This window comes from Acomys russatus, chromosome 23, assembly GCF_903995435.1.
Source record: "Acomys russatus chromosome 23, mAcoRus1.1, whole genome shotgun sequence".
Taxonomy (NCBI): domain Eukaryota; kingdom Metazoa; phylum Chordata; class Mammalia; order Rodentia; family Muridae; genus Acomys; species Acomys russatus.
The window spans coordinates 46998987-47015436 of NC_067159.1; the positions used below are offsets into that span (position 1 = coordinate 46998987).

The window sequence follows — 16450 nt, forward strand, 5'->3', positions numbered from 1 at the left end:
CTTGGGTCTTCATGCTTGTGAAATAAGTTCGTTACCAACTGATCCATTTCTCTCTCTCTCTCTCTCTCTCTCTCTCTCTCTCTCTCTCTCTCTCTCTCTCTCTTCCAACATAGTACTTTTATTATTTGGGAATTTCATACTCACTCCTCAGTCCTCCCACCCTGTGACCACCCTCCAAAAAAGAGAAGAAAGAACAAACAACACAACACAACACAACCTCTTGAGCTTGAACATGGGCCCAGCCCATAATGTTTTTCCAGGTCCCCATGGACCCATGCTATTCATTATCACCAAATTACATCCCATACAAACCTTGATCTCAAGATTGAAGGCCCCTTTCTTTCTAACAGAAGGATTCTCAAGAAGCCATGTTCCTAGTCCTACAGAGGCTGAGATGGCCATTAGAATTTGGGTTGGCAGCTAAGAGTAAAGGTTTTGCTTGATGTAAAGTCCACCCCTCAAACACTCTAACTTATGGCCTCATTCCTGACTCTCGGAATCAGAGTCTCCACAGGGGACTTTGTGTCACTGCACACGTGGTGCCTGTGAAGGAATTAAAGAGGCAAAGTCCCACTTTCATATGTATGTATGTCCCAGGTTGAGTAATGACTGTTAAACAGTTAACCAGTCAATCCATACACAAAATAATTGTGGAGAACAGAAGGGACCCAGTCAGAGCAACATTGATGGGGCTGAGCAGGGCGAGGCTGCTCCCTGTGGAATGAAAGCGCCTCACCAATGATGGTGATTCTAGAATTAAACTATGAAAAGCTGCAGTGACTTGAGGAGCTGATGTGTCGGGCAAGGGAGGGAGAGAGAGGGAGAGAGAGAGAGAGAGAGAGAGAGAGAGAGAGAGAGAGAGAGAGAGAGAGAGAGAGAAATCTTAAGTCTTTCTTGTTTACTTGATTCCCGAGCAATTAACACTAATGTTGGACCGTTGTAAAGGTCTGATATGGGCTCCTGTTTATTAGATGACTCCAAAATCTTCAGACAGCAATGCTATTCCAAGGATTGAATCTGAACAATGAAATTGAGAAGGGGCGCAGCTGAGGAATGGACCCAAGACTCTACCAATGTGAACTAGACCTCCAGCCCAAGTGACTGTCTTTAAATTTGCAAGTTGCCTTGTTAAACATTTCTATCTCAAATAGGATCAGTCAGAACTCCTAATGAAAATTACTTAAAAATTAATAAATACACGCACAGGAGAAGAAAGGGTTGTTAATGGCAGTGGACCCAGCGAGGAGGGGAGTAGCAAGCCTGCGTCTGTTCCTCTGGTGTGGCGCACAGCTACGGCTGCCATGTTCTTAGAATGGAACAGTATGCTCGCACTTGCATTGCTTTGCTGATTACAAAGTAAACTTGAAATCAGAGTCTTCAGAAGGCAAAGACGGTGTCACGTTACATTTCCTTAAAGCAAGTTCTGGTAAATACTAATTCTAATTGGCTTTGGGGAAAGTCAGATATGATCGGAAGTAACTAGAGTATTCAATAGGATTTGAATGGCCCTTTGAATGCTGCCTTGGCCAAGCGAAAGCTATAGATGTTTGTCGTTTGGACTCTTAGCAACAGAAAACAATAAAAACACAAAGACAGCAAGATGCCTTATCGGGAAAGCTTGTGATTTGAGATTTAGCAGGTGATCTCACGTCTGTGTTTGTGTGCCCACTGCCTACCTGGCTTACTTTCACCAAGGGGCTTGGAATAGAAAACAGGGCGACTATGCTTTTCCTGTATCTTAGCACCAGAGTCTAGATCTCGAGAGTTGAGCTAGAAAGAGGGAGAGCTGGTTTGGTTTGATTTTTTCATTTTAAGCAATAATAATGGCAATAAATTCTTTTTTCCATCTTTCATGAGAGTCTTTAATGGCACATCAGCCCTAACACCTTACTCTGGCCATACAGCAGTGACTTGTGTTTCCTTAGAGTCCTTAACAATCAGTGGTGGAAAATGGCAGCAAGCAAAATGTTTCCCTAAAGTCTTTCAATGTGGCTCATTCCTGATATCCTCAGTGCTTCACTGGCTTAGTGTAACCATTTAATTGCACTTCTTAGCAAATGTAGTTGCTTCCATCCCTATAGTACCTTAGACCCGCACAGTGAATAAGATGGACAACAACACTCTTAGAGGTGTAGGGACCACTGGGTGTGTACAGCTGCTGCACTAAACACCATGACCAATGACAACTAAGGGAGAAAGAATTTATTTGGGCTTATAGTTTCAGTGGGAGAACCCATTGTGATAGGGATGGTGTGACAGAACATGGCCAGAGCAGGAAGCTGAGAGAGCAAATCTCCAACCACATGCGGAAAGCAGAGAGAGCAAACTGGAAGTTGAAAGGAGCTGTAAATGCTCAAAGCCTATCCCAATGACGTAGTTCCCTCAGCAAAGCTCCGTCTCTCAAACCGCAGCACCAACTGTGGACCAAATGTCCGAATGCATGAGTATACGTGGGGCCATCTCTCACTCAGCCCACAACAGAGCTGACGGCCTCCAGAGTGTGGGACACGTGGCACATATGCTGGAAGGCACCAGGTGCTCACTGTTGTGATAAGGTAGTCAAGTAGATCCCACTCATAAGATTTAGGTACAAGCACATGTGGGAAGGCTTCTACTTCGGAATCTTATGCTTCAGTTGTCTGAAAGATGGGCTAGGTAACTGGAGAAGCCCAGCATCCCTCTGTGCCTGATGCTTCCTTCTCCCTGGCGCCCTTGTTTTCAGCTGGGAGTGGCCATCCTGCTCTCTTAGGGCAGAAGGTCGGTGATCATTTGGGACCTGTGGGCTCAGGACTTTGTCCAGGCCACTTTCTTTTCTAATTGTCTTTTTTTTTTTCCTTCTTCTTCTTCTTCGCAATAAAAGAGATTGAACCTGGAGCCTAGTATGTGGCAAATATCTCCCATTGAGCTATGGTCCCAAACATCCTTTCACGTTTATATTTTAGGACAAGGTTTGATTGGCAAGTCGCCCAGGTTGGTCTTAAATTTGTGATCCTTCTACCTCAGCCTCCCAAATAGCTAGGATTACAAGTCAGTGCCTCAAAGACTGCCCAGCCCTGGCTACTTCCTGATTTTATCCTTGTGACTTAATGTCACAACAAATACACAAAAATGAGTCTTAAAACAACGAACACCATGCTTTGCATAATTGATCTGTACTGATCCTACATCACCTGTGTGACTTACAGTACAAAAAAATACAGAGAAATCAGTCTTACAATAACAGGCGCCGTACTTTATGTCCTCAGTCTGTGTTGATCTGCTTGCTCGGTGACTCATACACTCACTTTGCGTTTTCCCATTTATTGACCTCATTGTAGACACAATGGAGAGGCAGATGTGACCTTCCTATGTCTCAGCTTGTGGAATCCACAGAATTAGTTTTAGTGGAGGTATATGATTTGAAACCAAGATGTGCTTATGGAAGAAATTAACACACCAGTGAAAAATACATAAGGAAGAAGTAAGGACTGCTTGGGTCATGCCGACTAGAGATTATTAAACATCTGCTAGGAATTTTACATATCTGCTTTTAGAGCATGTCTGAATACACAAATACACAACCAGGAATGCATAATTGGTTAACCTTCTCATTTAATGACTTTATCAATTCAGTTAAGCATATTATGTTCACACTGTGCATGATATTTCATGGCCTGTTTTTGTTTAAAAAGTAATAAATTATGAGCACATGTCATTTCCATATTAATATTGTTCTTGACAGCTATGTCACTGTTTGGATAAATCACAATTTATTTGATAAACCTTCACTGGTGTGATACATTTTTACTTTTAGTTTTTTTAGAATATTATTAATTTACCCATTGATAATGTCATACATCCATGTAATATTTCTTGGTCGGATTCAATCTAAATCCAATCTCCCATTATGACCTATATTTAGCCATTGATTTGGGTTGCGGAATCTTGTTAGCTGAGTTACAAAATTCTTTGATTTCCAAGGGTTTTTTTTTTTTAATCTAAAAGGAAAAAAATATGCTTAAAAATCACCCATTGAAAACCTCAGCCAGGAAAGAAAAAGAATCTGGGGAAATTTAGAATGATCATGGAATGTGTCTGGACTCAAGAGTAGCTAGTTTTCTAGGTGAGGTTCTCTAAGAAAAACTTCATTACAAATGGCAAATCTTAGCATGATAAAATGGGTTAGTAGGTGCTCATCAGGGTATCTGTGAGTTCACACCTAATGATTTGGCTATATCCACTGGGAAGTACTAAGCTATGGTGTGTGTGTGTGTGTGTGTGTGTGTGTGTGTGTGTGTGTGTGTGTGTGTGTGTGTAAAATGTTCATTAAGCTACCGAGGAGTATATATTATACCTAACGGCTCCCTCTCTGCTTATGCTCACAACTGACCTTCCTCAGATGGGGGAGGCCCTCGAGAGAACAGTTGCTAAGGTTCACCAGTATTGGGGGGGCCCACGCACAAGCTGTTAAAGTGTAATCTAGAGATGGAGACAAGCACTTGCTAACGGAATTTATGACTTCCAGCTCTTGCCCCAGTTAAAGCCTAGAATTAGGCCTCGGCTGCGGCTCCAGCTGGCGTGCTCTGCTTCACATGGTGCCTCATAAGGGCTTGGCATGGAAAGACCCAACTTTCTGGAGCTGGTCACACATTTAAAACAAGTGTTCAAACACTCTTTGTTAGATTCAAGAGTTTTGACAGTGGTGACAACAGTGTCAAATGAGTCTTTGAGAACAGTTTAACTGTTCGCTGTTTATTTGAAGCAGTTCATGTTTGCTAAGCTATATGTTTCTCTTCTTTTAGCTATGTGGCAGTCTTTTTTTTTTTTTCTCAGTTATTTGGCTTTTAAAACACTTGAGCAAATGAATATGAGTTAAAATACAAACTACATCTGGAACCGTTACTTTCAAATCATGGGACAAATTCTTTAATACTGTAAGATCACTTTTCCTTAAATATTCTAATAATATATGACATTTACATTATAAAGCTTTAGCCCTATTTATTTTGCATTTTTGCTTTGCTTTTTCAAATATGAAGACTGCTTTGCCAGAATGAAGTCCACCACCTGACTTTTATGTGGGGCTGTAATTTTCTATTTTAGTAAATCAGACAGCCCTGTGGCTTCCTAGGTTAGTATTATTGCTTGTGCTCTGTGGCTTTTTCCTGAGCTAAAAACAAAGAATGACAGAGTGAACAGATTTAAAATATATCCTCCCGTTTGATGACATTAGTAGCCCATGTGCCAGAGCGAGACTAGTCTGTGTGGCTGTTTTTGTCATTACGGGAGTTTTGTGAGCTACTCTCATGTCATAGTTTTTTTCTTTTTTATTGCATGTGTGAATTTTTAAGCAGATGAAAATATGTGTAATGTCTAAGAGACCGGAACAGAAGTTTTTGAGTCCTGAAGATCAGGTTTTGTGCAGCACGATTGAGAGTCTAGTCATGTACACATCCTGTCTGTCACTGTTTTAATTTGCTTACCTGTTGCTATGATAATCGCTGTGACCAAGCCCAACTTGGGAAGGAAATGATTTTCTTCCTCCTACTTGTCCCAGCCTGTCATCAAGGAACACTAGGCAGGAACTAAAGGCAGGACCCTGGAGCAGAAAAAGAAGCAAAGGCAGAGGACACTGATGACTGGTATATCCCACATGGCTTGCTCAGCTACCTTCTGATACAACCTAGGACCACCTGCTCAAAGATGGCGCTACCCATGGCAGTGTGCACGTGAAGTGACTTTAATGCAATATATTTGATAAACTTAAACTGTAGTCATCGCACTGTCATCTCAGTGCTGGACTTGGATATCCCAATACATGATTAAAAACTAACTTTGGCAGCTCTTGGTTTTTGATTTTTAAGTATGATGCTCAAGCTAGTTTATTTGATTATGAGAGGATAGTTCACATATAGTCCAATTAGATTATCAGCAAGTCTCTAAAACAGAATATAGAACCCCATTGAGAAACAACTGTATGTGAATAGAACAACTGACCTGTCACTTGGCAATAGAAGGAAATCAGACTTCCCATTCAAACGCTATCACCACGTAGATGCCACTTCTAGAATCTGCTGCAGTAGGCACTTACTTAGTAAATATTTATTAACAGAAGGGCATATGGCTCCCGTCTCAGCCTACAGCTGATGGCTCCCTGGTCAATACTTCTACCCACTGCTCTCAGAGTCACAACGTTGTTACCAGCTGCTCTCTGCCTGCAGAAGAGCCACAGACACTCTAGGTGCCTATGATGGAACAGCCTGTTTCTTCCTCCCAGACAAGGCCCACCTCAGCTTCCTCTGCTTGGCAGTCACAGACACATGTGTCCCAGATAGCCTTGATCCTTTCTCTACCCTCACTGCCGAGATCCAAGAGTACAGCACGTCTTCAAGCTCTGTCTTCCTTCCCAGCCCTCAAACTCATCGACTTCCATCCACGTAAGCCATGCTTTCTTGGATCCTGGTCGGCCAGTCTTCAGATGCCTTGGCCAGGCTGGTGATTCCCATAGTTTATCATGCTAACACACTCCCAAGGGAACTGGTTAAACTGGGAGATGCCTAGCTCGCATCTCAGCCAGAGCGTGGTCAGTGGGACCACCAAGGACTGCACAGGTGTGTGTGAGTTAGGCTTTCTTGTCACTATGCCCAGACAGAAGCAGCATAGCAATGGAGGCGTTAGAGAGGATTTGAGGGTCATCATAGTAAGACAGGTTAGGGCATCAGACGTTGCTTAGTTGGTGAGAGCGTGGGGCAGATAAGAAACAGTGGGTAGGATAGGAAGGAGGCAGGTTGTCATACTTCCCAACTGACATACCTTCCTCCAACGAGCCTCACCTTCTAAAGGCTCCACAGCCTTCCCAAACGGTGCCACCAACTTGGGGAACGAGTGTTCAAAAAGATGACACTGTGGGGAACTGGTTCAAACCGTAACAGTAAGTGATGGGATGACAGACTGTGGGATAAAACTGAGAGTGAAATTGCTGTGTGGGCCTTCATCAACACTCTCCTCTCCTTTGCTTTCTTTAGTAAAAAAAAAAAAAAAAAAAAAAAAAAAAAAAAAAAAAAAAAAAAAACTGACTAAAACTCCTGATGAGAATGTTCCTTTGGGGGAAAGTATTCTTCCACTTTTAAAAAGTGATTTGACCAAAAATTCCAGGAATTCCTTGTTTTTAATAGCTGAGTAGTATTCACCACAGTTTCTTAGTCCATTCTTCTACTGAGGGACACTTAGGCTGTTTCCATAAATGGACTGATCTAGAAATTATTATAATGAGTGAGTTCACCCAGAAGCAAAAAGAGACAAATGGTATATACTCACTTATATCAAAACACTAGTCCAAGGGATACGTACCATGATAAGCTTTACTTACCAAGAAAGCGGGTCAGAGGAGAGGACATCCTATTGAGACTTTAGGCGAGAGTAACATGGAAGAATAAGGAAATAGTAGGACCCACAGGGTCCTGGAAACCTACAAGAAGAACTTTATGACAGGCAGACCTGAGTCCTGGGGTCTTCCACAAACTAAGGCACCAGCCAAGGAGAATATAGGCATTAAACTTCGAACCCCTACCAAGACCTAGCCGACGAACATGATATTCTCCACTGTTGAGTGGAGAGTGAGATCTGACTCTCACACAAACTCTGGTGCCCCTTTTCTGACCACGTCCCCTGGATGGGGAGGCCTGGCGGCACTCAGAGGAAGGATAGCAAGTTACCAAGAAGAGACTCGATATTCTAAGAGCATATATAGGGGGAGGAGGTCTCCCTCAATCACAGACATAGGGGAGGGGAGAAGGGGGGAAGTGGGAGGGAGGGAAGAATGGGAGGAAACAGGGGAAGGGCTAACAATCGAGATGTAATATGAATAAAATAATAAAATGGAAAAAAGGTGATTTGAAAGCCACTGATAAATAGAAGTGGATTTTCAATTTTAGTTTTGAATTGGGATCTGCAATAAAAAACAGCATAGCTTCCAAATCCCAGGCCAGCACACACTTGTGTGTGTGTGTGTGTGTGTGTGTGTGTGTGTGTGTGTGTGTGTGTGTGTGTGACTGAAGCAAGTTCTATGAAACAAATATACTTTCACTCCAGTGTATGCAGGCTGATGCTTTCTGCTCGGCTCATTTTTCTTCTCAGTGCCGGCTGTGAACTACAACACTGATTTCACGATCCATTGGGCTGCTACAGAGTCTGAGAAACCTTTGACCTAGTCTTCTTTATTGGAGTTCTTCTATGAACCATAAGAAGAAATATTTTCTTAATCTTCTCTCAAGAAGGGCACATAACTCACACCATTTCGGATGCTTGGGAGAGAAGTTAATTCATCACCTAGAATGGATGTCTGGGAGCATGCTAGCTTACTCCTTTGGGGGAAGTCATTGAAGAAGGCCTCTGGAGTGTGCACTACATCACCCCAGACTCCTGAGTACTGTACAGGAGCTTGTGTAGATTTTAGTTCTCAGACTCCGTCTCACTTCCTCAGTCACTCGCCTGGTTTCAAACCATCCCGAGACGTTTGGGATTCCCCAGGTGCCTTGAGCTGTTGCTGACCCCGCTGCACAGTCAATCTCGGCCTTCAGTACCAGCTCAACAGAATGCTACTTCCTGTGAGCTTGTCTCTGAGAGCTGCTGGAGTCACAGGGTCTGGTTTCCATTCCTGCCATGCCCTGAGAGGCAAGGTAGCGTGCTGCCCGTGACGGCAGGTGATGGCACAGCTGGCTTGCATCGTGCCTGGCCAAGTGACTCTTTGTAGGTTCATCTGACTTATCTCCTTTGCTGCTGACTATGTAGCTTCCTGCTAAGGATCACAAAGATGTCTGAGGCAAAGCCTGCTTGCTTAGGAGGCTTCTGAAGGGGAGATAAGAGCCGTGCATTAAAAAAAAAAAATCACTTCAAATAATGCGCAGTGCTAAAAAGCTTGCATAGGGAGATGGGGCCTTGTATCCTGAGCTCAATCTCAGCCGTTCTGAATGTCAAAGTTCATCACCTAGGAGACTGAGATAGCAAGCCTGTATGCCAGTGTTTTAAATGGGAGGCCCATCTAAAGCCGTAAGCACTCTGCCTGGCCAGGGGCTCCGGAGAAGATGAGAAGATGACAATGTGGACTGAAGCAGGCAGTGTGCCCAGAGACATGGGACTGTCGCCGTAGAAGGTGCTAGAAGAGCTGGCAAAAGAACCAGTCCCTGTGGTGGCGGATGGGAGCAGTTTAGTGCAGGAGGCAGAGTGGGAACTAAGTTTGGAAAGAAAGCTAGACCTCAGATTGAGGGATAGAAAGGCATTTCTGACCAAGCAGAACAAAGAGCTGATGGCGCCCAAAGAGGGCCACGTGTGTCTTGACTGTAGACTAATTTCGAGGCTAGGGTTTGCACCCTGATTTATACATGTATGTGTGAACATTTTTCCAAATTCGAGGTGAAGATATTAATCTCTAGAGATATGTTTTTTCTCATTTTAAAGGATTCTGCCTCTTTCCCCTTTCTTTCCCCTTTTAAAAATAATATTTACGGAGCCTATGGTTTTGTCCTCGGGCTCAGATTGGCTGAATCATTTTGCGTCCGTCTAGAGATTGTTTATAAAATGGGCTATACCTTACACTCACTCGGGGAGTCTATTAGTCCGACACACATCCACACCCTCCCAGAGAGGCTGATAAAAGGTCCACTGGGGAGCAGAAGGTAAATTATTAAATTTTCTCTTGTTGGGCTGGGGAGCTTGCTCACTGGGCAAAGCCTTTGCTAGCTAACTTGGGAAACTTCCAGGTTAGAAAATTCACCTTGATCAGTTTTAAGCCAAGGCACTGCATGTATGCTGAAAACAAGTCATATTTGTCTGAATTTTATAATGAGTTAAACCTAGTAGTTACACAGAATTTGATAATTTCCTACATGAAACAAGCCGGAAGAGACTTAGCACATTTTAATTTCAACATAAAAATCTCCCCTGTATGCATCCTAGAGTGACATAGACTGAGGGAATAATTAGCCCAGTGAGGCTCAACCTGCAAACGCAGGCTTCTCTTAAATCCCTCCATTTACTTGAAGCTTTACACCCAAATCTTAGCTCTTTGTACAACTCCATCTGTCCCACATGACCTCCTGGAACATCCCAGGACAAGCTCATTTGCCCATCTGTTCTGCGTGATTAACGTGCGGGTTTTAGAAGACAGTTGGCCCATCATGTCTTCCATTAGTCTTCTCTCCTCCAAGAAGAGCATCCCTAGTTTCTTCCACTGGTCCCCAGATAGGCAGCACTGGGTCGATGCCTGTTGGTTAATGCCGGTTCTAGTGTTAGGTGGAAACTTGATCTCATCAGGACTTCTTTGAGCCCTGATAGTTCCTAGCAATAATTGTCTATGCATTGAGGCAAACTAACACAAAGAACATTCCTTTAATATATTTTTTCTTCTTCTAGAATGTATAGAAGATTGGGAGGGGGCTGAGTGAGCTGGACCTCCCAGAATATCTCCCCTCTCCCAACCCCTGCTCACTTTACTTGAGACAGAGATTCATTCATTACACAACCAACGATGAACTTAAACTTCTGGTCCTCTGGGCTCCACCTCGCCGTGTGCACTGCCATTCAGTTTATTTGGTGGCAGCAGTGGCTTCATGCCAGGCAAACAGGCTACCAGCTTCCTTTCTCAGCCCCTTCCTCCTGTCTTTAAGAGTTAATACAGTTGTCAGTGCACACCCACCGTCCCCCACATTCTCTAAGAATGTTCTACTATTACGGATCCCGGGGGCCCCAACTGCTTCTGACATGCCATTCAAAATGTCTTGAGAGATTGGCTTCATGCCTTATGGATGACATATGGTAAGAACCTATAGAAAATGAGCTGGTAGAGCCATGGTACCTGCATTCTGTTGGGCACGTGGGTGAGAATGTGGCCTTCAGGGTGAGGGTCTTACTCTGTGGCAGTTAGTGAGTCGGACATGTCCCTCAGCATCCAGCACCTGTGCCCCCTGCTGAGCCTGTTCTTTCAGAGAAGACCCGCTTACATCCTTTTACCGTGACCAGCCTCTCTTCTTTCTCTCCTCCATCTAGTCTACCTTTGCCTTCTATTCTCTCCTCTCCCTCTCTTGCCAGAAAAATCTCCCTGTTGCACATTAGGAACTGGCCTGGATGCTGCTCCATGGTCAGATAAGACATAATCGAACCTTAAAGCCCAGAGGCAGCCTCTCTGCTCCCTTCCTTTAGAAGCAGGATATGCCTTGGCCACTGCCAGGCAGCCGGCCTAGTACCGGGCTAGGTACAAGGCTCCCTGGCTTGAAATCCAGGCTTTGCCAGCTACCAGCACATTACCTGGTGGTAGTGGGCCTTGCATCTAAAATGAAAATTTTGTTAGTGCCTATTTGCGAGAAATGTACTGAAATATTAAGTGGTTAATTCATAGAAAGGGTTTTTTTTTTTTTTTTTTTTTTTTTTGAGGCAAGGTTTCTCTGTGTAGCCTTGGCTGTCCTAAACTCCCTTTGTAGACCATAGAGAGAGAGAGTCTGAAAACTTCCTTTTTCCTTATTGTGGTGGTTTTCATTTCTTTCAGTTCCAGTGCTCCCACCCATAGGTTTAGAAGTTATATATTTATTAAATTTTTCTGTGTGCTCAACAAAATGTAAATCAGATGCTGGGTTTTTTTTTCTTTCCTCCCATTATTTTCCTTTTCTTCCCATTAGCTTTCCTTTACTCCCCAAAGAACTCTGGGACAGTCCCACAGGGGATTCTTGCAGTTGGACAATTTCACACAGAGAAGTCTCTCCACGTCTAAGTTGGCAGCCTTGGGGATGTCTGGCTGCCTTGACTCTCATCTTGACAACACTGCAACACTCTTTAAGGAACACCAACATGAATAAAAGTCACTGTTGTGAAAAACACAGAAAGGTTCACACTAGTGCTTTTCAGAAGTTTTCAGCAAGCCCAGCACTGTGAAATACACCCGGGGGTGTAGAGAGATGGCTCTGTGTGTAAGAGGGCATGCTGCTTTTCTGGGGACCTGAGTTCAGATCCCAGCAACCACATCAAGTGGCTCACAACCACCTATGACTCCCAAAGGTCTGATGCCTCTAGCCTCCACACGCACCTGCACTCATGTGCCAACACCCACACAAGCACACGTCATTAAAAACAACAAAAATAAATCTTCCTAAAACTAAGCGTCTACTGTTTCATCACCAGTATACCAATGTGCAATTTATAAAATTAAGTACATTTTCAATAAAACAACTGTTCCCCCAGTCTGTGTAAAATACTCTTGAGTTGTTCGATCCTTTTCCATTCTCTCTTTTTAAAAATGGTACAAGCTCATTACATTAATTGCACACCTACCAAAGGATTTGTGCCACAGTTTAAAATTTTAGATGCACCCTAAAGTCCCTGATGTATGGCCAAGGAAGCCCAGTCCTTACTCCGTGGCTTGGATCCCCAGGAGATGCACAGTAAGTGTGTGAGGACCCAGCTAACCTCTCTGAGATTCACATGTGGCTCTTTACCCATGTGTTAGTCGGACCAGAAAACAAACACGTGTGGTGGGGAAACAGTAGGTTTTGGTGACATGTAATTCTAAATTAGAGAACTAACGTCTACTGTTATCTCTTACACATCTAACTTGGGTCCAAGCAAAGCCACAGCTCAAAAGGTCAAACACAGTATTGGGGCCCATTTCTCACCCGCTTTGATTCTCATGTTTATGTGAGCACCTAGGAGAAAACTGCCCAGGCACAGTTCTAACCAATAAGAGTAACTAACTAGTTGTTGGTATGATTTTTATAGACTTGTGTATTGGTTTCCCTGTGAGCTTTTAGCTCCCTAGCACAGAACAGAAAACTGGTATAGCCCCCAAGCACAATGGAGGCTTGAAATGAATGCTTATTGGCATATAAACAATGGCATCACCAAGAGAAAAGAACCACCTTATAGTAAGGAGATGGGTCCCATTACAGTGAAGAATATCATCTGTGGAGGAAGAACACACATTCACAATTAAATGTTTCCTAAACCCTACTTACTATGGACAAAATATATAACTTCTCTGGTGCCGATTCATAGTGTAATCCTGTGGGTTAATCAAGAAAAGCATTTCTTGCACCGGGCCTGGCTCATCGTAAGCATATAAAAGTTAGCTGCTATCTATTGCCCGGGGCCATGTTAAGGAAGCAGGAAACCATCGGACCTGTTTCAACATCACTGAGCTGAGAGGTGAGGTCAGTGTGATCCAGTTACTAGTGGGCGGTGGTCATGTTCCACCATGGTCTACAAGGCACATTTCTATCCATCATGCCGTGGAAGAATTGTTTCTTACAAAAGCAATGGAGATGACAGCAGATGATTAAGAAAATAGCCTGCGAACATGTCACAAGAGAACAGGGAGTTTAGGAAGGCCCAGTGTGCATTTGTGATGGATGGAACTTTTGACTTTATTAAAGTCTGAAGATAATGCGGTAGGAGCCATGCCTGCCTGCCCCTGACAAAGCCCATTGTGTATCGCTTGGTGGGGGTGGGGTGGTTTGCTGTAGCTGTGTGTAGAGTGCACTAGTTATTGCTAGAATTTTCAGGAACGTGTTTTAAAAGCCTGGAGTTGGGAACAGAATGGGTAAAAAAATATGAGTGCTGGGGTCCTTCACACAGACACTAGAAACAGAGCCTCAGTTTCCTGTCAAATGTGAAAAACTACAGTGGTTTTCTAATGTGGTTCAGAAAACTTTAGGGGCTCACATATGTGGAACAGTTTATAATTGCGTTGCAAAGGTTAGCTTTTTATCAATAATGAGGCCTGGGTGAGCAGCAAGATAGAATACCATGGATGGTGAAATGGAAGGGGCGAGGGGCCCCCAGCTGTTCAACCTCTAACCCTCCTCTGGAGGACGTAAAACCGTAAAGCCTGGGACAGAGACTCTGAGCCGGCATCTAGAGGTCTGAGCAGCCCCTGTTTCTTCCTCTCTCCCTGCAGGCGCCTTTGTGGTGTGCTGGACCCCGGGCCTGGTGGTCCTGCTGCTCGACGGCCTGAACTGCAAGCAGTGTAACGTGCAGCATGTGAAACGCTGGTTCCTGCTGCTGGCGCTGCTCAACTCCGTCATGAACCCCATCATCTACTCGTACAAGGACGAGGACATGTACAGCACCATGAAGAAGATGCTCTGCTGTGCCCCGCAGGACAGCAGCGCGGAGAGGCGCCCGTCTCGCATCCCCTCTACCATCAACAGCAGGAGTGATACTGGCAGCCAGTACCTGGAGGACAGCGTCAGCCAGGGCCAGGTGTGCAATAAAAACAGCTCCTAAGCCGAGGACCCCCTAAGCCCTCTTCCCTGGGGAAAGAGCTTTTAAGACTGCTCGCCTATCCCACAAAGCCCGTGGACTGACCGTGTTGTTTGAAGTCTCCACAACTCACTGCTGGGGTTTTCAACGTCAAGGAAGATAAAACAGTGCTTTTAGTTAGAGTGCACAGATGCGGGAGACATGAACAGCGGGTTCCTGTTTGTTGTCCGCTCAGGACATCCTCCAGCTTGTGAGGCATCTGGGCTCTGCCGCGATCTTGCCATCATTCTCTGTGTTTTAAAAGATGGTGTTGAAGGTCCTAGGTTAATAGAAATAATAAATAATGGTCCTTGAGCCTCCTTCTGTAGCTGCTAGAGTCTATGCAGTTGTTTCCGCATGCATTTGAAATGTTTAAAATGTTTTAGCAGTGAGCGTTGTCCTCCCCATAGAAGCCATGGCCAGGAGCTAGATGTGGTGTAGGCATCTGGGAAACCGGAACAGGCTCTGGAGTAAAATTTGATTTATAGCCAGATGAGCTTTCTGAGGAAAAACGTTTATTGAAAAGAATACTGCAAAGGTTGCAGTGTAGAAAAGAACGTTTTGTCCTTTAGCATACATGGCTGCACATGTTCTGCACGGGTGTCCATCCAATTCAATGTATACAATTCAAAGAGGCCAGTCAGCGATGGTGACCTTAATTCACTGCCTCCTAGACTTTCCAGTCCGTGCTAGTGGCTTTAGGAATTACTTTTGTTCCCTAAATAAGAACAGAAAAACTGTTTACTCCTAAACTGGCAACTGTATAGTAGAGTAAATGACAGTGTCGACTGGCAGGCTAGACGTCTTCCAAAGAGCGTCAAGTAGGTGCGCAACTAGATCCTCCATCTTGGTTATCTGGAGACTGTTGGTAGGCACGCTGGGTTCCGTGTGCACAGTGATTGCTCATCTAGTAGCTGCCAGTGTACTTTATCTTATTTGTGGACTAAATTTTGATCTTGTATCTTTCTCTTTCAAAGACCTATGAAAGACAGATCGGTTAAAAACAAAAATAGTGCTTCATACACATAGGCTGCTGATGTGTACATGAGGCATTTAGAGTAAGATTAACTTCAACGCAGGTACTGTAGTATTTATGTAGTTTTCAAACGTTTACGTGTTTTCTTTCTTCCTTTGCTGTTGTGATGTAACATTAATGTGCACAAACTACTTGTAACAAAAAAAGAATTTAAGAAGTCATGCTTTGAGATATAATGGCCTAAAATATAGAGCATTATGATTTTAAGGCTTAGATTTTTACATGCTTGATGCAGTAGGTGGGTGTACCCAAAGCTTCTGTTAAAGCTACCTATAAAATAAAAAATTTTAAAGGACCTGTTTCCCCTTGATGAGGTCCATTATTGCTTTGTATATTACCTAAGCAAAAAATACAGTGTGTGGTAACCGTGACTCACATTTCTATTGCAGAAGAAAAATCAAATTTGCCATGAAGTACATACTCTCGGTGTTTTATGTAAGCATTCCGACTCTACAGCTGGCCAAAGGGTGGAGAATTGAAATTGAATTCCAGTCCCTGAATAGCCACTAAGGGATCTTTAAAGGTTTTATTTTGAGGCAGGAACCATTTTTAGTACCCTGCATCTGAGTGTCATATTCAGAATGGTGTCTGGAGGGGATCCAGAATGCGGAAACACAGGGTAGGAATATATAGCTTTTGTCTTTATGCTCACACGCTTCTCGAGAATGGCACAAGAACAAGGAATTCATGTATATTTGGAATGATGTTTGGAAAGGTCACCGGGTTCACTGAGACTACTCAGAAAATCCCGCCTTTAGTGTGTGAGGGGAATAAATGCAAGGAAAGGCTGCTCCTCCGGCTCCTCTAAGATCCTCAGCCTACAAGTCTTCTCTTTAAGTTTGTGGCATTGTCTGTGGTGTTCTGATCACTCTGTGTTGTTGAGAGAAATTAGTCCAGTATGAAGACTGCTATCTCGGAGCCGGGTGTGGTGGCGCATGCCTTTAATCCCAGCACCTGGGAGGCAGAGGCAGACGGATCGCTGTGAGTTCAAGGCCAGCCTGGTCTACAAAGTGAGTCCAGGACAGCCAAGGCTACACAGAGAAACCCTGTCTCGAAAAACAAAACAACAACAACCAAAAAAGCCTAATTGCTTGTTATGTTTCCAAATAAGACCAATAGTAATGTCCAATATCCATGCAGGCCTCCACTTTG

The 16450-nt window shown here is 43.9% G+C and overlaps 1 protein-coding gene across 3 annotated transcripts in view; it reads left to right on the top strand.

Moving 5' to 3' along the window:
- Nucleotides 1–14274, top strand: part of Lpar3 (lysophosphatidic acid receptor 3) — a 63854-nt gene extending 49580 nt beyond the window's left edge. For all 3 annotated transcript variants that reach the window (XM_051165683.1, XM_051165681.1, XM_051165682.1), the window contains exon 3: nt 13919–14274. In XM_051165683.1, coding sequence (XP_051021640.1) covers nt 13919–14247 — 329 coding nt within the window. In that variant the 3' untranslated portion in view covers nt 14248–14274. The remainder of the gene's footprint in view (nt 1–13918) is intronic.
- The last annotated feature ends 2176 nt before the right edge of the window (nt 14275–16450 follow it).